The sequence below is a fragment of the Brassica napus genome, chromosome A9, assembly GCF_020379485.1.
Source record: "Brassica napus cultivar Da-Ae chromosome A9, Da-Ae, whole genome shotgun sequence".
Classification (NCBI taxonomy): domain Eukaryota; kingdom Viridiplantae; phylum Streptophyta; class Magnoliopsida; order Brassicales; family Brassicaceae; genus Brassica; species Brassica napus.
In genome coordinates, this window is record NC_063442.1 from 13,236,300 (window position 1) to 13,256,810 (window position 20,511).

General features: G+C 30.1%; 4 protein-coding genes across 5 annotated transcripts; 2 read left to right on the forward strand and 2 right to left on the reverse strand.

Moving 5' to 3' along the window:
- Positions 1–1,713: 1,713 nt before the first annotated feature.
- LOC125577912 (ABC transporter I family member 21) lies at positions 1,714–3,681 on the reverse strand. Its single transcript, XM_048740033.1, has 6 exons — positions 3,453–3,681; positions 3,076–3,236; positions 2,938–2,989; positions 2,694–2,830; positions 2,497–2,583; positions 1,714–2,159 (listed from the first exon to the last, which is right to left on the reverse strand). Exons 1-6 carry the CDS (start codon positions 3,586–3,588, stop codon positions 1,899–1,901), a joined length of 834 nt encoding a protein of 277 aa, XP_048595990.1. The 5' UTR covers positions 3,589–3,681; the 3' UTR covers positions 1,714–1,898.
- A 5,555-nt stretch (positions 3,682–9,236) lies between these two features.
- Positions 9,237–10,249, forward strand: LOC125577913 (fasciclin-like arabinogalactan protein 13). The gene has a single exon (XM_048740035.1). It carries the CDS (start codon positions 9,384–9,386, stop codon positions 10,131–10,133), a length of 750 nt encoding a protein of 249 aa, XP_048595992.1. The 5' UTR covers positions 9,237–9,383; the 3' UTR covers positions 10,134–10,249.
- A 7,290-nt stretch (positions 10,250–17,539) lies between these two features.
- On the reverse strand, positions 17,540–19,453 carry LOC111200697 (protein ECERIFERUM 16-like). Of its 2 annotated transcripts, none has more exons than XM_048740036.1 (5): positions 19,191–19,453; positions 18,732–19,108; positions 18,531–18,649; positions 18,357–18,461; positions 17,540–18,268 (listed from the first exon to the last, which is right to left on the reverse strand). In XM_048740036.1, the coding sequence occupies exons 2-5, from the start codon at positions 19,048–19,050 to the stop codon at positions 17,723–17,725; spliced, it is 1,089 nt and encodes a 362-aa protein (XP_048595993.1). In that variant the 5' UTR covers positions 19,051–19,108; positions 19,191–19,453; the 3' UTR covers positions 17,540–17,722. The 2 variants fall into 2 exon arrangements, with proteins under 2 accessions (XP_048595993.1, XP_048595994.1); XM_048740037.1 differs by having other exon boundaries at positions 18,534–18,649; positions 19,191–19,282.
- Positions 19,454–19,458: 5 nt separating this feature from the next.
- On the forward strand, positions 19,459–20,301 carry LOC111200981 (protein N-lysine methyltransferase METTL21A). The gene has a single exon (XM_022692690.2). The coding sequence runs from the start codon at positions 19,459–19,461 to the stop codon at positions 20,146–20,148; it is 690 nt and encodes a 229-aa protein (XP_022548411.2). The 3' UTR covers positions 20,149–20,301.
- The last annotated feature ends 210 nt before the right edge of the window (positions 20,302–20,511 follow it).

The following is a 20,511-nucleotide window of genomic DNA, read 5'->3' on the forward strand; positions in this document are numbered from 1 at the left end:
TAGCACATTTATAAACATATTACAACAATATTAATTAATAAAATATTATATTAAAATATAAAATTTTAAACAAAATAACTTAATCTATACTATTAAAGCAGAATACTTCTTATGAATCTGCCCCTAAATTTTTCTATTAATTACAAAATATTCCATTTCTTTTTTCAATTGTTTTTTCAATTATTTGAAATGTTTTTCGAAAATGAAAAGCCCAACAAATTTGCTACTTACATTTTCGTTTTAAGCCCATTAAGTCGTTTTAAATCTCATTTACTCAGAGATTTACGGAATCAAATCAAATAAAAAGAAAATCCCCTAATTTGAGGAACACGCAGAAAAATATTTTAATTGTTTGACATGGTAACTGAATTTTCGAAAACTAATATTAAAATATAGAGAGATTCGATTTTAAAGAAAAGATCCCCCAACTTTCTCTTCAAGTTTTTCCTAAAACCTAACACCTTGCTTTGAATCCGATCAATATTATAAATAGGCAGCACATGTTTCCTATTATTAAATATTTATGTTATTATAATTTAAAATTTATGCATTAATTAAAAATATGTAGAATGAAAAATGTAATGTCTATTACATTTTTCATATAAGATTTATTTAATAAGTTAAAATTATAAATAAATAACCTTACCAAATATATCATCACAATATGATTAAATTTATTGAGTAGGAATTTACCATTTTAAAATCTTTTAACTAATTAATTATTACACAAACAAAAAAATTTATTTTAATAATAATTAAAAAAATAAAGAAGATAATATTATAAAAATGACTATAAACAAATAAAAAATCTATTAAAATATAGATTAGACAAATATTTATTAATTTAAATGAAATTTTAAAAAGAATCGATCCCGCGCTTTGAAAGCACGGGTCAAAATCTAGTTAATATTAAACTTCAAGCAAAATACCATATTATTCCATAAAGTGATTTTCGTAATGCATATATGATCTACAAGTGTGTTTCGAAGTAAAAATAGTTCTCTTCATTTTTAGTTTGTAGACTAGAGATAAAAATTGTTAAAATGGAGAGATATTAATACTTGTAAATACATTAGATCAAAAAAAAAGTACAAGAGAAACATAAAATATTGCTAACAAACATAAAATATTAATACTCGTGAATATATTCAATATGAACAAGAAAGAATTATACCAAAAGACATCATCAACAACAACAACAACAACCATCTTAAATTACACAAAAAAATTGGACAATATTTGGAAATTTTTGAAGGTTCCGGATCAAACTTACCTGACTATTAGTATTGTTGTAATATTCAAATATGTGTAATAGTTATGTCTATGTAATTTTTTTAAAGTTTTTTTGTATATTTTGTTATCTAAATCTAGTTTTAAATATGTTAAAGTTTTATTTAATTTTATGTAAACTTAAATTTTGTAAACAAAACTTAAAATATTTATGAGATATAATTTTAATAAGAATTAAAATAATAAACAAAAAAATATTTATAAATTATAAATGTGATGTGCAATTGTATGGACCAAAATACAAATAAAAATATAAAACTTCAAATATGAAATTTTGAAGTTTATTTTTGGAGAGTAAAAAAAATCTTATTTGAAGTTATAGAGTGTCTTTTGGAGATGCTCTTAGAGATTTATTTGAACTTGTAAATTTGATTGCTGACTAAAGTTTTCACAACTTTAATTAAACTCATAAGCCAGGAAACATTTAGAATCATACGTAGTATTGCGAACGCGTGTATTATCTGATCTATATCCAAACCTAAGTTTGTGACATCGTCGTTTAAACTTATATTTGGAAATGAGTACTAAAGCAAACAAAATATTAAAGAAAAACAATTGCAAATGTGAAAAAGCTCTTATTCTTACTGATGTCTCAAAGATGCTGAGATTCATCGGTAATACGCCATTTGTCTAGATGACATAAATGGAGACGTAGCAACAGGTTTCTTCTTAGTCTTCTTCTCCACTTTGGTTTCAGACCGAAGCCAATTTTCAACCACAGAGAGCAAATTTGGGGACGTTTCTAAATCCTTGATCTCCTTCAGTTTAGCAGAGAGTTTCAGCTCTCCTCCATGGATATAGGCCAAATGACTAGCCCATGTCTCTAGTCCGTCGAAAATATGCGTTGCATATACAATTGTAGCTCCTCTCTGATCAATAATCAAAAACTAGATCACCATTTGAAGTTTCTAACCATAATATCAGACCCCTCAAAGCAGGACTTATCCTTAAATTTGACTCCATTAGCACTGTTTGTGTGAAGAGTAATCTTTATTATGTTCCAGTTTTATATAATATAAGTTTATTCCAAGACCAAGACAGCTCAAGCGGATCATAAAGACGCAATAAGAACCACAATTAAAAGGCTTGTGCCCTTGTATGTTTATGCATAATCCATGTATTACATTTGTTTTTTCCAGTTTCTAACTGATGGATTTATGCTTTAAGATGATGAGAGATGAGAACGAGTGAGAGACTTGGGTTTACCTGTTCACATTCTTCTTTGAAGAATTCCAACAAATCCATCCTCGCAACAACGTCTAGGTCCACAGTGACCTCGTCCAGTAATAATACCTGTGATCAGAACTCATATTACAATTTACCGAAAAACAGAAAACAGAGACCAAGATGAATGAACTCTGCAGCTTTAACGCCAAGAGATCACAAAATCAATGTATATTTACCTTGAATGGTTGTAAAAGACCCATGCATATCTGCACTCGACGTCTCTGCCCATCAGAAACCTTATGCATACGCCACTTAAGATTGATATCAAGAAGATCAATTAGTTTCTCTCTTCTCACAGGATCAATCCCTTCAACTGCTTGGAAAAAAAAAAACAAAAAAACACAATATAAGCACAAGAAAACAGTTCACCAGGGTCTTCAAGCGAATCAAAAAGCATCATGCAAGGACAGAGAACAGCACCTCCAAATATCATATGCTCTGCTGAGAAATCTCCCTGGAGAGGAATCTCACCCTATAATTTAAAAAAAAAATATCACATAATTAGAAACAAAACATATAGAGCACAGTGTCTTAACAACACATCAGATGTTTACTGACAGCGGAACCAGCGGTTTTGCTCCAAGAGCCTCCAAGGTAAGACAAGTCACCACTACAGACAAGGTCTGTGTCGTGAAAGGCAGAGCGATTCAGAACTTGCACAATGTTCTTCCCTCCAACCATGTGCTTTCCAGCCAAAATCTTCAATAAAGTCGTCTTGCCTGACAAAACCAGAGATTAAACAAATCTGTTTATATATAATATAAAATCACATGATTAAGGAAACTTAACCAATACAAACCGAAACTAAACCGGTAAATCAAACCCAATGATCACAGCTAATCGAAAAAAAACTAATAGCTGAAATTCGAACACTGGACGGAACGGAATCTAATCTTTAATTGCAAAATCGATCTAATTAGAAAGGATTAATTTACCAGATCCATTAGCACCAACCAAGAGGCAACGAGATCCGGCGGGGAGATCGAGGCTGAAATCGAAGAAGATAGGATCTTGGACGTCGTAAGAAAACTGCATTCCGCTAACCCTAATCGCACCGTCGCTTCTGGCCATCGCGTTTTTTGAGGATCAAACGGTCAGATAGAGAGAGAGAGTGTGTGTTTCGTTATTTTACTCGGTGACCGACGATTTTCCCTCCTCCGTTAAGTCTGTCTTTCTATTTATATACTTAATTAGGCCACGTCATGTGCTTTTCTGTCCATTAGATTTACATACTTTACTAGTCTTTCCTCAATGGTCATACGTTTAACCAGCAGGACCCTGACACGTCAGTGAATGCTGCTCATCGACAAAAGAAAAACGATCAAGCGACAGCGTCCTAAAACAGATAGATGTGTTCTCATTGTTATGGAAAAAGAATTCAACTGAAAGCATAAGAGCCGATCATCACTCTCTCTAACCTAAAACATTCTCTTTCTCTCTAACTCAGAAATCAGCACCGGAGTTGAATTTTTATCTTTTATTTTGCTTTTTCTTTCTTGTGCCTAAAGCCGTTAAAGGGCGTTAGTCTTAAAGTTTGGAAGTATATTATGTTCGTGTTTTGAGTGTTCTATGTCTCAGACTAAAGACTAAGGAAGCTTTCTCTAGATCTTTTTCTGTTTTGGCTATTGAACTTTAGTGGTATTAACAATTATCAGTTAGTTTAGTTTATGCTTGGATTTTATCTCTATAAAACTGTGTTTCTGCCAACTTTTCTTCTGACGATTTTTTTTATCCAAAATGTCTCTCTTGTGTTTGGTAAAAATTTCAGCTGACAAAAAAAATCATCTTAGAAAATGATTTTTTGACCAATTCTTATCAAGACCCGGCTCTAAGCATAGGGAAGTTAAGCATTGATATTGTGTTCTCAATTTTTAAAATTTAACATATACATAAACTTGAAATTGGTAAAAAAATATTATCAACGTTTTTAATACGTTACTTTTGGCCACCAAATACCTTAGACCGGCCTTATTTCCGCCTATTAAAGTAAGCCAATATTTTCGACAAATCGACGCGGCTACTCTCCATCATAACTCCTTATGCATCGTTATTACCTTATTTTAAACCTCAAGCTCCACGCTTTCCACCACAAAATTTGCCACTCGTTGGCTCTATTCCACCCCATATTTGATCCAGAGTTGTTTCTATTCACTGCTGCGATCAATACTGCCTCCATTAGTGATCTTTGTGAAGTCGGCTCAAAATTATCAAAAAAGAAATTATTGTGACAGAAATAATACTATGTACATATAAAATAGACAGAATATCACTCAACTAAATACAAACAATATAACTTGAAGTCAGAAAAACCAGTAAGTTATTTTATGAGAGCATGGGGCACAAAAGAAATTAAAGGCCTATTGATTACAAACAATATCATCTTGCATTCCGGCCACCATTGTATCAATCTGTACGTCTAAGCTTGCTGAAGTTGCATTGTTGCGATCGAAGCTCCTTTGTCGCGTGTTTTGTCGCGTGTTTCGAAATAATATCACAAGCGCACCAATTTGCTATGATTGTGAACACTTCTCTCTGAAATACTATGTTTATTACTCAATATATATCTCATGTAACTAACGCATATTGATTTCATTATAATCAAGTTGACTCATAACTTCAACAAGCGTTTGTTACAACAAGCATAACTGAAATGTAAACAGTATTCCGACTACTTATACTAACTCTCTTTAATGGTCTTGTCATCTTCAGTCCACCTCCTCAACTCTTAAATTTTTTATTTTTTTTTATTTGATTTTATTCCATAAACCCAATGGGCATTGCTAACAAAAACAACATAGGAATTGAACAAAAGTCGGTACAAACATTCAATCAAACTTCTCGAATTCACAAGACGACACAGTCGAGCTACGGGCATAGCTCCGGGCCAGGCTTCATCTTGAAATCGATTGAGCTGAATCCGGGTAAGGAGCCATAGCATCCCATTCGCCTCCAACTCTTAAATTCTTCTTTAATTACCAACTCATCTTTTTCACCAGCTTCTTTCTTCGATATAAGCCCTCAATGGCCTATCATCCCTACACATTTTCATTGCTTCAACCTTTATACTCGGGTGAACTTTAGAATATTGGATAAACCAATATTATAATATCTAAATGTACCGTGATTGATCAAACAATATTTTGGGATTGATATTTAAATGGGGGTTGATATCCCTATTTAAACATGTATCAATACTATTAAAAGGAAAGGAGTCTTAAAAAATCTACATATGAAAGTTGTTTGGACCCTTTCATTTATTTCATTATTTTTTGGTCTTACCTTAAATTTAGATTAACAATATGTTACCATATATTTCTCTAACAATAATTTATTCAATTCCTTTATTTATTCAAATTCCACTCCTAAATCCTAATCACTACTATTACTATAATTAACATTTTGATTTTTAATCGTAAAAACATTGAAACTAATGTTTTATATTATCATTTTTATCATATAATATATGATTTAAAGCAAGAGAAGTTACACGACATATATGTGTACATTTTAACTTCCTATTTCCTTTATAATAAAGTAAGCATATCATATATAAACTTTTCCATTAAAATCTCATATCATATACTAAACTTTTAACCATCTATAGTTTGATAGATATTTTCACATTTAAAAATGAGTTTTCTAAATATTTATGTTACCTTCACAAAAATGTAGAATTTCATTGGTTCTGTTAAAGTTAACCCGACTTCACGATATCAGTATTGATTATTCGTGATTTTGAAAATTATTGGTTTAGATATTATATTTTTATATAGTTTTCACTTAGAAACGAATCAATACTATTAAAAGAGAAATAGTCTTAAGAAATTTAATATAAAAACGTTGTTGGAGTCATGTATAACTAACTTTTTTTGGTAATACCATAAATCATTCTAACCATACAATATTTTAAATATTTTTAACAGATCCTAATATTATTCCTTATGATACCTTTACTCATAAAAATATTTCATCAACCATGTTTTTGTACAATAACGTTTAAAATTTATATCAAAAGGTTGTTGGACCTGATTTAGACGTAATGGGTCCACATATGTTCGGGTATTTAGGATCCTAAAAAAATCAAAATATCTAAAAAATCTGAAAAATATTCGAAACTCCAAACAAATACCTAAAAAATTCAAATACCTAAAAATTTAAAATTTTATTCAAAATCTGACACGATGAACTGAAAAATGCCCAATTTTTTTTTAATTTGAAAATTTACTTAAAATCAAAAACTATAATCGTAAACCAAAAACTTAAAAAAATATCCATAATACCGGAAACATATTCGAAATATCCAAATATACCTAATAAACACAACATATTTATGATCGGATCTAGGGTAGGACCCGGACTCAAACAAAGACATGTGGGTGCAAAAAAACCCAATAGGTCATCTTCTTTGGACCTGAATTGAACCTATATTTTTGGGTTGGTTCGGTTTGTTTTTTTTGATCCGGATATAATTATCATGCCTAAAAAAAAACTTAAGTAAAAGTGTACATATAAAATCTCAAATAAACTAATTCATAGATTATATAACTGTTAAAAATTATATTTTTTGATAGAATAAGATTTTGTATTATAATATAATCCAAAAAACCCGCGCTTTCCAAGCGCGGGTCAAAATCTAGTTTAGTATTGTAACATATACAACTGATTAGAAAAGACATTCTTGTGAATAATTTTAGTGGAATAAACCACATGAGAGAAGTTTTGATTGGAGTGTAATGTTAACTTCTCTTAGATTAGCTCTAATTTTTTATGTGGATGGATCTTTACATTAAGAAATCACACATGAGACATTTCACTTTTGTGGAGACGCCTTCATTCCCACAAGAGTCGTATGTATTCAGAACTTTGTGCTCTTTTTGGAATGTGAATAGTATCATTTGTATACAGTATCATGTATATTGGACTTATCCAATACGGTTAGGAGGAAGACTCAAGAAAAGGTAGACATATGATTCGTATTTATGCCGAACTTTGTGCACTTTTTGGAATGTGAATAGTATCAATTGTATCCAGTATAATGTATATTGGACTTACCCAATATGGCTTAGAGAAGGATTCAAGAGAAAGAGACGTGTGAATCGTACGAAAACTTGTCTTTTTCAGTAGATAACACATAGAGAGTTCTGCACATTGATGCTTGCGGAATGTATATAGATATCACGTAGTTGTGTATGACATTAATGTATATATATGTTTTGTGTAGGGGAGTGACATATAAAAAAAAAGAACCCATAGGTCTAATTTCTAATGAGCATATACAAGGTGGCCTATAAGTAGTAGTGAAGGCCAAACACGAATCACTGGACGCTCTTTATTTGATCAATTCAACATAAGAAAGCCAATAGACTGCCTTATGCTCTTCAACTACGTGCCATTTGGCCGAAAGAAAAATTTCATACAACTTAAAAGGAGATGTTAAGAGCAACATGAGATATATGCTTTCAATATTATAAAGTGATTTTGCAGTTTCCACCAAGAATCATTTATGGAGTTGACACTTGACAATCATTTGTTTTTAAATGGTTTATCCGTTTATAATTCCCCAAGTAACTGACTACAAATGCTTTAAGCGCTTTAACAAACATTTTTTTCTCTATCAAACTGTTTCAAAGAATTATTACACGAAATGTTTAAGTAATTGCTGACCTTCAAAACCTTTTGAAATCATCGGGTCTAGCATTTTCTTGACAATCTAAAAACTGTTTACGTCGGCAGTGGTATATTGATTATAATCGATCAAACACAATAAGACAAATTGTTATGATAATAAAGTTAAATAACAAAATAATATGTTATGCTTTTTTTGTCAAAATAATATGTTATTCATGTAGGTCTTCCACTCCCATCACATGCCCACTTGTTCACCCCAGGCTGTCACTTAGCAAGCCTTGTTCTTTTTGTCCATACGTTTTCTTCTTTTTACCACATACAATGACACAAACACATACATTCCCACATACAAGTCTACGGTCTACGTGTCTATGTGTACGTATAGTATATGTCTATAGATAGATAGATACATGATGCATCTACATTTTTGAATTCATCGTTGTGTCTACATGTTACAATAGACGAACTTAGTAATCTCTATATAGGCTAATATTTACAACTACACCATATTTTTTTATTAACTCGCATTTTTCTTAAAAATTGAGTTTAAGTTCCATATACGTACTAATCCCTATTCTAGTTCTGAAAATAATAACTTTTTGACAATATCAAAACCGGTTTCCTCATTGAACTCAATTATATTAATGCTAAATTAAAGTATATACGAGTATAATAAATTATCTAGTCTTCCTTTTCTTTCTTTATTAGAATATTAAGTACCACCATTCACCAACCATTAATTAATTCAGAGTATTGTTTTAGCTAGTGTCGGTTGTTACCCTAAGTGTATATACATACATTCATAGTAAAAGAAAGATTGTGATTTCGTTGTTAACTCCATACAAAGTAGATATGAATTGTGTTTCTATATATATATGTTAAAGCTAGAATTCATTCATCACAATTTTAAGCAGCTCATATAATTTCTCACATATCTTGATTAAATTTCATATGTAGTTTTAAAATCGATGCAGATTGCGATCACACAAACGAATTATGCAGAGCTGTTAAAAGGAGAACGAATTATATTATTTATTAATAAATTCATGATCAAATATATAATTGCATAGAGAATCCGATTTTTGTCGGCAAATGTTAACCAAAATGGCTTATTAGCCAAATATATCTCACTCCAACTAAGCCACAGCTCATCACTAAAGCATTTTTCTCATCCATATAAGTCACATAACTTCCAACCTCACTTTCCCATCTACGCATAAACTCAAACTCCAAACGCAATGGCAACCATTCATCTAACTCTAGCTCCTTTCCTCCTCCTCGCCGCCATCTTCCTCTCCACGGAGGTAACTGCTCAGCCCGCAGCTCCGGCTCCTGGCCCTGCCGGACCCATCAACATCACAGCTATCCTAGAAAAAGGCGGTCAGTTTGTTACTTTTATCCGTCTTTTAAACACAACTCAAATCGGAAACCAAATCAACATCCAAGTCAACAGTTCATCAGAAGGCATGACGGTATTCGCACCTACCGACAACGCTTTTCAAAACCTTAAACCGGGAACCCTAAACAAGTTAAGCCCGGACGACCAAGTCAAGCTCATTCTTTACCATGTTAGTCCCAAGTTTTACACAATGGATGATCTTCTCTCCGTAAGTAACCCTGTCAGAACACAAGCTACAGGGCGAGACGGTGGAGCGGTTTATGGACTTAACTTCACCGGTCAAGGGAACCAAGTCAATGTATCGACTGGTATCATCGAGACACGTGTCAGTAATGCATTAAGAAAAGAACGTCCACTTGCGGTTTACGTGGTGGACATGGTATTGTTGCCTGAAGAGATGTTTGGAAAACACAAGATCTCACCGGTGGCGCCTAGTCCAAAATCCAAATCACCTGCTGTCTCCGATGACTCAGACGACTCCTCTAAGAAAGCGGCGGTTCCATCCGAGAAGTCTGGGTCCGGTGAGATGAAGGTTGGGTTAGGCTTTGGTCTTGGACTTGTTATGTTATATTTAAAATTCATCGTTTGATTTGGTGCCCTATTTTTTATTTCATTGTGTGGTTGTGTAATAAGTAATTTCTTTGTTAAATATGATGCATCATGCATGGATTGAAAACTGAAATAAGATATTGTTATTTTAAATCATGCTGCTGTGAACTTGGTAAGAAAATCGAAGGGAAAAATCAATAGCACTCTTTTGGTTGAACTAACTAAAAAAGAGGAGAGTGTAGAAAGGGAGAACCGGAGAACAGAGGAACCTCGTGATACAAGAAAACCATAAAAAGCAATCAGAAAGAATCTCAACTTTGGTTTTTTTTTTTTTCGTAACATGATCCTATTAATATTACGTTAGTATAGAAATTCAACAGATAAAATACAAAGAAAACTAAACGTATCATCACCGGTTTTTTATGACACATTGACACACTCACTAACTATATCAAAATACTCTTGTTTGAAGAAAGTTAAAGTTAAAAGTATTTTCACTGTAGGTGATTCTCTATGTTTAACAAAGAGTATACATAAAAGGTGACTTTTAAAATTAATCTATATATATATATTATTATTTGCAAAAAGATTTTTGCATTCGAGATAGGTGATTAAAATTATTAATATCGTTTAGCATGGTTAATATCGTTTATATCCTTAATGATTAAAACATATATATTAGCCACAAAATAAAAGCAAATTTTAATTTCTTAAGAGATAGGTGATTAAAATTAATTATAATAAGAATTATCCAAAATCTAAAAAAATATTTTAAAATAAAATGATAATTCCTATATATATTTTCAGAGTAGATAATTTCTATATATATTGTGTTGTTATCTGAAAAATATTTTAATAAAAAATTTAAAATTTCGGAAAAGAAACCACATAACTAAATATTAAACAAGTAAAATTTTTAATTTTATATAACTGAAAAGAGAATATTGAATGATTTTTAAGATTTTTTCTATATAATAAATATAGTGTACAGAAAATTGTAATACAAAACATTGATCTATTAAACATGTGTATATAACAAAATATGATGTTAGAAAAAACTAAAGTCATACGCATATACAAAATCATTTTTAATAATAATAGTAATAATAGACATCTATATTATTATTTGCGAATTGATTTTTGTCCTTTAAGCTTTCACGTTAAAAGTCATAGTGGTTAATGTCGTTGTTACATTTATTGATTTTATATATAATTTATTATATAATTAAAAACAAATTTATATTAATAATATTAGATTTAAAAGAAAAAATAATTCTTGTATATTGTGTTGTTATCTTGAATATTAACCAAACAAAAACATTTGTATAAAGAGATTTTTAAAATATTTTTAATATGTGAGTTGTTTTTAAATTTCAACACAATAATAAGCGAATATATTTTAATGAAAAATATTGTCATATATAAATAATTTTATGTTTGATTTAAATTTTTAAAACAAAATAATAACTTCTCATGCTGATTTTGAATTAAAAAAAAATAAAAAAGATAATAAATATTTGTAAGAAGATATGTCCGTATGTGCGACAAAACACCTAATTTTTTTTAATATTTTAACAATATTAATGATAAAATGTATTAAATATATAAATAATTTTATTTTGTTCACATTGAATTAGTTAAATAGTCGTAAGTGATAAAAACATAACTGCATTTCAATTTTTTTTAAATATGTATAAAAATTGTCAAATGACACTGTTTATGAAACTAAATATCTTAAGAACTTTTATGGTAACAAGACAATAATTACCATTAGTTAGCTAGGTAGCCCTCTGTGCTTATTGTCAATTTGAAGAGTTAGTTTCGGTAAAAGCCACTCTTAGTACGTCAAATAAACTTCAACTGTATAATACAAATGAGATCTCATTATATATTAATTTAGAAGCCACTTAAGAGATTTCTGCTGACGTGTCGCTCATAGAATAGCTTTCCAATTAAATATTATAATTTGATTGGTTGATAGTTTTTAATTTTTAGTTTATTTTATTAAAGCTTTTAAAAGGAAACTAACCCTAGAAATATCTAATCTAATATATGTTTCCAAACATACAATTAAACATCTTAAATATATATAAATTAATATAATTTATTTATAGAAACAATTAGATATCATAAATTACATTATATAAATTGATAATATACATTTAAATACATATGATTCTACAAAAATAATTATAAAACGGTTTTTAATATATTTATATTAGTAGTGAGTACAAAAAATCATATATTCCAGAAAACTAATTAATGTAAACCTAACAATATTAATTAAACTCACTCATTCACTTTATATATATATATATTAAAATGTTTCAAATGAATGCAAAACAGTCAAATATATAATTTTAAAAAATTCTCATCATTTTTCAATGAAAATGTGATATCATAGATAACCATCATAGATAAGTTATCACTTTTAGAAATGATTAAAATATTTTTATATTTAAAGCATAAAAATTATTATATGGTAAGTTACTTAAAATTATATTATATGGTACTTCATTTAAAATTATTATATAGTAAGTCATTTAAAATTAAATTAATCAAAATACATTTCACATGCTTTTCCTATAATTAATACTCTATTAATATAATTCATATAGCTTTGATTATAATAAAATTAGCATGCTTGTTTTGAATAGTAAAAAAATAAAGGAACATAAATAAAATAGAGGAGGGGGAGATTAATAAATACGTTTGTTGTGTTATTGGTTCTTTTATATTCTTATGTATTTAATTTTATTTATTTATCGAGATGCATGTATTTTTTGTGTTACAATAAATGTGAACTAATTAGTTTTATGTGTTTTTAAAACATTGTGATAAATTGAGTAAAAAATATCAATAAAAATAACATGTTCTACAATTGTTAAAGTCAAAGATAGAAAATATAATATAAATTACAAGTAGGATAAATTATTTAAAAATAATGAGATGTATATTTTGCGGAACAATAAACTTTTTAAATGTACAATTTAAAATTTTAACGATTTTTAACAAATTTTAAACAAATAAAAATATTTTATTTTGATATAATATTGGATCTCACATTAATATTAAGTATATATGCCTAAAATAACAACATTTCTTTATTTAAAAATTTAAAAATTATTTTTATTACTAATTAATAAGATTTAATTAAAATGGGTATGTTTTAAAGGAAGAAATGGTTTGTTTAACTTAGACTACCATTTTCCTAATACATGTTTTCATTAACCAAATTTATCATTGGTTTTAAAGAGATAAATCATACTATATATTAATTAAGAAGTTATTTAAGTGATGTTTTCTTATGTTTTGTTAATAGGTTAAGTTTTTAAAAAGTAGTTATAATTTGATTGGTTGTTGGCATTTATTAGTTATTTATTTTAGTCAGATCTAAAAATAAAATGCAACTATAGAACTAATTAATATAAATTACCAAATAACACAAGTAATATTACAGATAATGATTTATGGTAACTAATTGTAGAATTGGAGAAATAATATTTATGTTTTATTAAATTAATTTTTCTTTATCAATTATCTATATATAATTAAATAAAATAATTTATTTTTTTTATTGAAAAAAATTTAATGGTTATATATTCCTATATAAAAGAATTAGATTTGTAGGTAGAGAATTATTATAACTTTTTATGTTTTCTAAAGTCCTCACAAAAACGTTTACAAAATATCTTCATGATAAAAGCATCTGATCATTGTATTGGTCCTACACGAAAAAACTCTCTTTTTTAGTTTTTGAAAGCTAGAGTATTCCCGGTTTTTTCACGTGTTAAAATAAAATATAAAGTAATTCTACAACCAATGATCTGAATTAATTATTTGCAGATAAATATTTGTAATGACAAAGGTTACGTTGTTGAACTATTTTAAATCTCACAAATCTTCTAAAAATATATACTGAAATTTTGATTATCCAACTATTTGAAATTAAAAATTAAAAAATTTAATTATTATTCAAAACTTATAACAATGTAAACATAATATATATTTCTTCATATAATATAATTACCCACAAAATTGCAGGCAAACACCTACTAAATAACTAAAAACCAAACATGTAAACCAAATTATAGATCTTTTACGAGAAAAAGAAATCTAGGTCAAAAACTGATACAAGTATATCCATTTTTCCTGTTATGATTTGGCTTTAAATTTTAAAATTTTCCATTTTTATGTATGATTTTCTTTTGACAGATCATTTGCATTTTTCTAGTTACGTAGATTTTTTGAATTTTCTAAAAATAATATAATGCAGGCCAGCTCATCACTTAAAGAGAAGTTAGTATCTTCCTACTTACAGGCTGTGTAGGAAGATACCCAAGATTATGACAAAGCTAGCGGAAAAAGGGTTTATCATGCCTACACTACGAAACTGAAAAAATACATACCTAAATTATATTAATGTATCAAAGCATTCTTACACTAAATAAGAATTTGAATTGCATATCTAAACTCATCATAAATAGCTAAAACATACATATTGCCGGTTATATAATGAATTGGACTACTTTTTATTTTAAGTTTTGTAGTTTAGTTCCTATAATTCTATTTTTTTTGTTAATATGCTTTAAATAATTTAAATAATAAAATTAATCAAATTTATATTTTTAATTTGAAAAGTACAATTTTATTTTTTGACCAGATTTTTTAATTAAATTTAAATACTATTTCATTATTTAACAGAAACTTAGATAGTTATCTACCTTATTAAAACATGAGCATTAATTATAAATAATCTTACTCATATGTAATATTGACAAGAAATACCACTCAATTTTTATTTATACAAGATTTTCTTTAAAAATATAGTCATTCAAATTTTAATCGACATAACTAAAAATAGTCTTTAGAAATTTGATTTTACAGTAGAGATCTTTAACAATATTACCCTAACTTAATATATAAAAGAAAAGAGTGGCTAGTTAACTAAAAATAGTCTCGAACGCAGAATCTCAAGAAAAAATAAAGCGCAAACCACTAGACCATATTACATTATTGTTATTTTGCTACAAAACTAATATGTAATATGAATAATACACAAAAAGTTTACAGATTTTTAGTTTTATTTATATTATATATATCACGCAAGCACATAATAAAATTTGCTAAAATAACCTAAGAAATGTAGAAAATTATTTTATAAACTTTAAGAACTTTTAATATGAAAAATAATATGAATATTTATATTATTAAGTCTATTTTATTTGATAAAATTTTATTTTTATTTTCTATATCCCCTTATATTAAAAATTTTTAAATTATAAATAAGATCAACTTGATGATTTTAATTATTTGAAGCACTTTACAAACAAATAAAATGATAAGGACTAAAATATAATAGTTTAAGAAAATAAATTAATACATTTTAGAATAGACTGACATGTGTGAGTTACAAGACATGTTTTAGCTATTTATTATGAGTTTAGATATAAAATTCAAATTTTTATTTACTTTAGGAATGTTTTAGTACATTAATATAGTCTAGGTATGTATTTTCTCCGCCTTCGTAGTGTGGACATGAATAAGCTGTTTTCCTCGAAGCTAGCATATAAATTCAACATTTTCTAGATGTCTCCATCTCAAAGCTAAGGAGAATATCTTATTTATAAAGTACCAATATAATTTATTTGTGCTATTAAATTTAAAAATAAAACAAATTAAACCATTCATAAAAGTAACACTATTTTTAACTCACTTCATTCATTTTTTTTGTTTTTTTTCATATTTATATTTTATGTTGAAAAACCTTACGAAAGACCATTGATGATGATACTCTAACATTTAGCAACTAGTTTATTCATGCAACTGAGGTAAAATAAGATGCAGCTGACGAAGCTGAACTTATATCAGCTGCATCTTATATGCTAACTTCATTATCGAAAAGGCCGAGCAAGACAAGATAAGTGATGATTCCCAGCCGAGCTTAGGTGGACACAAACCGGATACTTAAAATTGTACTTATATTGCTTTGTATAAATATTAAAATTTTAGACTTGTACTCTGATTTATTAAAATCAGGTATTTGTTATTTCGAATATTTATTTAAGAATGACTTGTAAATTATTTGTCTCATTCTATTACTTGCTAATTACGAATTTTGTGAGTTATTTACAAATATCTCTTAATATTTAATAATTATTTATTTTTGACCAAAAAACAGCTATTTAATAAATAATCTTTTATTAGAATTATACATAAACGTTTATTTTGTTTACCCTATTGAAAAAGAACACATGAATTAATCTAAACATAAATCTCCTCGATGTAAAAATATTGTTTATTTTTCACGATAACAAAAATGTTTATTTAAGCAAGTAGCTAATAATATCACACAGAGTAGCAGATTTTTTTCCCTTACAAATATACTCTATTATTTGATATCTGATTTGACCATGAAAAATATTTGAAATATCAAAGAAAATACATGATGAATAATTAAGAACTAGGTGTCTTGCCCGCATATGCGGGCTTAATCGTTTAACAAATATTTATTAGTTTATTTTTTATTAATTCAAAAACCATCATAATAACTTATTATTTATGTTTTCAAAAAAATTAAATCAAACATATATATATATATATGACAAAAATCTAATTAAATATATATGTTTAATTAAAATTTATTAAAGATAACATTGACTTTAACCACTGAATTTATTATAATTGTTTTATAGTTTATTTTAAAATTTTATAATTGAAAAATATGTTTTAAGATAACAACACAATATATAAGAATTATCTTATTTTCCAAAAAGTTAATATTATTAATTAAAATTCGTTTTTGGTTATATAATTAATTATATATAAAATTCATTAAGGGTATTATAGATATTAACCGCTCTAACTTTTAACGTGAGAGCTCGACTCCAAAAATTTACTTCGCAAATAATAGTATATTAATTAAAATTTATTAAAGATAACATTGACTTTAACCACTGAATTTATTATAATTGTTTTATAGTTTATTTTAAAATTTTATAATTGAAAAATATGTTTTAAGATAACAACACAATATATAAGAATTATCTTATTTTCCAAAAAGTTTATATTATTAATTAAAATTCGTTTTTGATTATATAATTAATTATTTAGAAAATTCATTAAGGATATTATAGATATTAACCGCTCTAACTTTTAAGGTGAAAGCTCGATTCCAAAAATTTACTTCGCAAATAATAGTATAGATATTTGTGCTCGATCCCATAATTGAGTATTGATCTAGCCAGGAAGTTGTATTGGTTTTGTTTCTATTTCCTTAGAAGCATTTTGTTAAATACTACCACAACTTTGTAATTTCACTGGGAGATGCTCAACTCATTGGCCAAGCGGCCCAAGCTATTGCCCACAATAAAGCTTTCATCACTTTAAATAAGATTGAAGCTGCAAGAGAGAATGTTCAGACTTGATATAGATAGGTCGGCCAAAAAGCTTCAACGATCTTTTGATTTAAAAATTAGAATACAAGGTTTAGCTAAGCTGGAAGAGAGAATGCTCAGACCATAGCTAGATCGGCAAACAAGGTTTACCTAAGCCCCAACGATTTTTTATAGACTACATAGTAGATTCTCATTTGCCTGGGAATAAAAAAAGTATTACACTAAACACAAATCAAATCGTATCTAACCAAGAATCAAACTCCTCTATAACTTTGGATTTTCCAACTGTCGACGACAAAGGGGTCTGATTCTCCTGTGGTTTGGTTGCTACTGAAGTACTTTCGAGCAAATCATCAAGCATGTCATCGAAACCCGTTGTGGTAAGCTTTTGATCAGATGGGTTCGCTGGTCTGTGTAATGGTTCTCCGCCACCATGAGAGCTGAGAAGAGAATCCAGCTCAGTTTCAAAAGCTGAAGATCTTTGGACAGAAGGATTCTGACTGGATGTACTTGAGGCACTGGCCACTGGCTTAGGCTCTTCACTAAAGGAGTCGAGAAGAAAATCTAGATCGGATTCAATTGCTGAAGATTTATCTGGCTGTTGTGTGAGTATTTGTATGTCCTTCAAAGCTGATGATTCTCCTTGTGTAACAACTGGATCAATCTTCCCACTTGATTCACGTTGAACCGGCTCATTTAGCCTTGTTGTCACAGCTTCCGCGTCTTGGGAAGTATGAGAACAATTCAGTTCTTTATCTCGGTTCACTTGGGATGTACACTGCACAATCCATAACATCAAATTAGTCAAACTTAGAGCCTAATATAGATATTATATATAGCTAATGGTTCAGATCCAGCAAGAATACCAGCTCGGGCAGCAAAAGATCAGCTTCAATGTAGAGCCTCTCATGCACCTCCACTTTCTCTAGCATTGTCTCTAGTGCATTTAGATCCAAGGAGAGGAATCCAGGCTGAAAATTTAGACCATAAGCAAGAACTAAACATTTGTCTTATAAAGAAACAAGAGTCTTATTTACTACTACCTCATGATTTGAAGCTGATCCGTCTTCTTCCACAACAAAGTTGTCATCATCCATCCATGAAAGCACACCTTCCCCTCTTGCAGAGATCATAGATCCAACTACACGACTAAACTCATCTGCAAGATTTCAATCCAAAAAAAACAGAACAAATAAATCAACAGGAACATAGACAATGGGTTCTTGATTGAGAGTCCATACCGTGCAAAAGATCATCTAACGATGACAAACAATCTGAATCGTTCTCAATCTTTGAATGAGACTCAGCTTTGGCTTCAGATATCAAATGCAGATAGTCAGCTCCTTTGCTTTTCGGCACAATAACATCCGCGGGTTGATTAGTTGACAAACCGAGATCGGGTTCATCATCGTACCGGTCCTGATTCGACGGTAGTGCAGATTGAACCGGACTCTTTGTTTGGTTTACTTGCCCAGCTTTTGGCTTATGAAGTGGATGTGATTTCTTGGTGTGGTGTTGAGTGTGAGCTCTCTTCGATTTCGCCAGAGCTTTTGTGTCCATTGCAGAACAATCCTTTTTTTTGAACCAGATCTATTCGGTGAGAATCTCGATTTCAAATCTAAACAGTTTTCAATATATCAATTCGGATTTATCAATCTGTTTGTTTCGTTCCTCATAACTCTGAGATTGATAAAACTTACCTTTATAACGAAATAACTGTACTGGGGAAGATCGAAGAAGCTTTTTTGCTTGAGAGAGTCTTTGCACAGCGTCCAGAGAAGGCGGAGAACTAATCGACGACAAGCGATATTCGATTACGCACGACACCGTGTTGAGACACAAATTCAATTGGGCTCTGAGGCCCATTATCAAACACGTAACGGGCCCATGCAATATGTGGCATGACATTAGCTAATTTTGTGACATAGCCCTAGCTTCCAAGGAAATGTGAAGTGAAGAGAAGGAGAAATGAAGTTCACAGACTCTCCGGTGATCGAGCTAACGGTGAACGGCACACAGCTCTCAATCCAGCAAGACAACGCCACGATGCACGTCGGAACCTCCGTATGGCCTTGCTCTCTGGTTCTCGCCAAGTTCGCCGAGCGCTGGTCCACGGTGGAGGACTCATCACCGCCGTCTCCAAATCCGTACGCCGAGCTCCTCGATTTCCGCGGCCGTCGTGCCGTCGAGCTAGGCACCGGATGCGGAGTCGCCGGCATGGCGTTTCACCTGCTAGGCCTGACGGAGATCGTGCTCACCGATATGGTCCAGGTCATGCCGGCGCTCAAGCACAACCTGAAACGGAACAAGGCGGCGCTGGGGAAATACCTAAAGACCTCGGTCGTTTGCTGGAACAATCGGGATCAGATCTCGGCGCTGAATCCGCCTTTCGATCTGGTCATCGCGGCGGATGTTGTGTACATCGAGGAATCGGTGGGGCATCTGGTGACGGCGATGGAGTCGCTGATGAAGGAAGACGGCGCTGTGCTGCTTGGTTATCAGGTTAGGTCGCCGGAAGCGGATAAGCTATTCTGGGAGCTGTGCGGCGTCGTTTTTGAGATCGAGAAGGTTCCTCATGAGCATCTCCATCCTGAATACGCGTATGAGGAAGCTGACGTGTACATCTTCAGAAAGAAGGCGAAGAGTGAATCAGAATGAAACATGTTTCGTTTCTGTTAAAACCTTTACAAATTTGGATGTAACTTTTCCTTTTTACTTACTTTTTGCCATCGGTTTCGAGTAAGTTCAGTTTGGACCTAAATTAGTACACGGACTTTATTATATAACAGAATCAATGAACGGGTTGGATTATGTTTTGTGTATGTTTAGGCGATGGGTATTCGCCAACTGTTTGATCGGAAAACGGTACGGAACGAGAAAACGTTCAATTTTGAGATAGGTTTAAGCAAAGACGTTTTATTAATGGCCAAGAGAGTGTTTCGTTGGTTACAAGGAAAGGAAATACCTGAAAGGAAAGGTACCGGAGCCTCAAGGGCTTTGCCGAAGAGATACAACAAGATG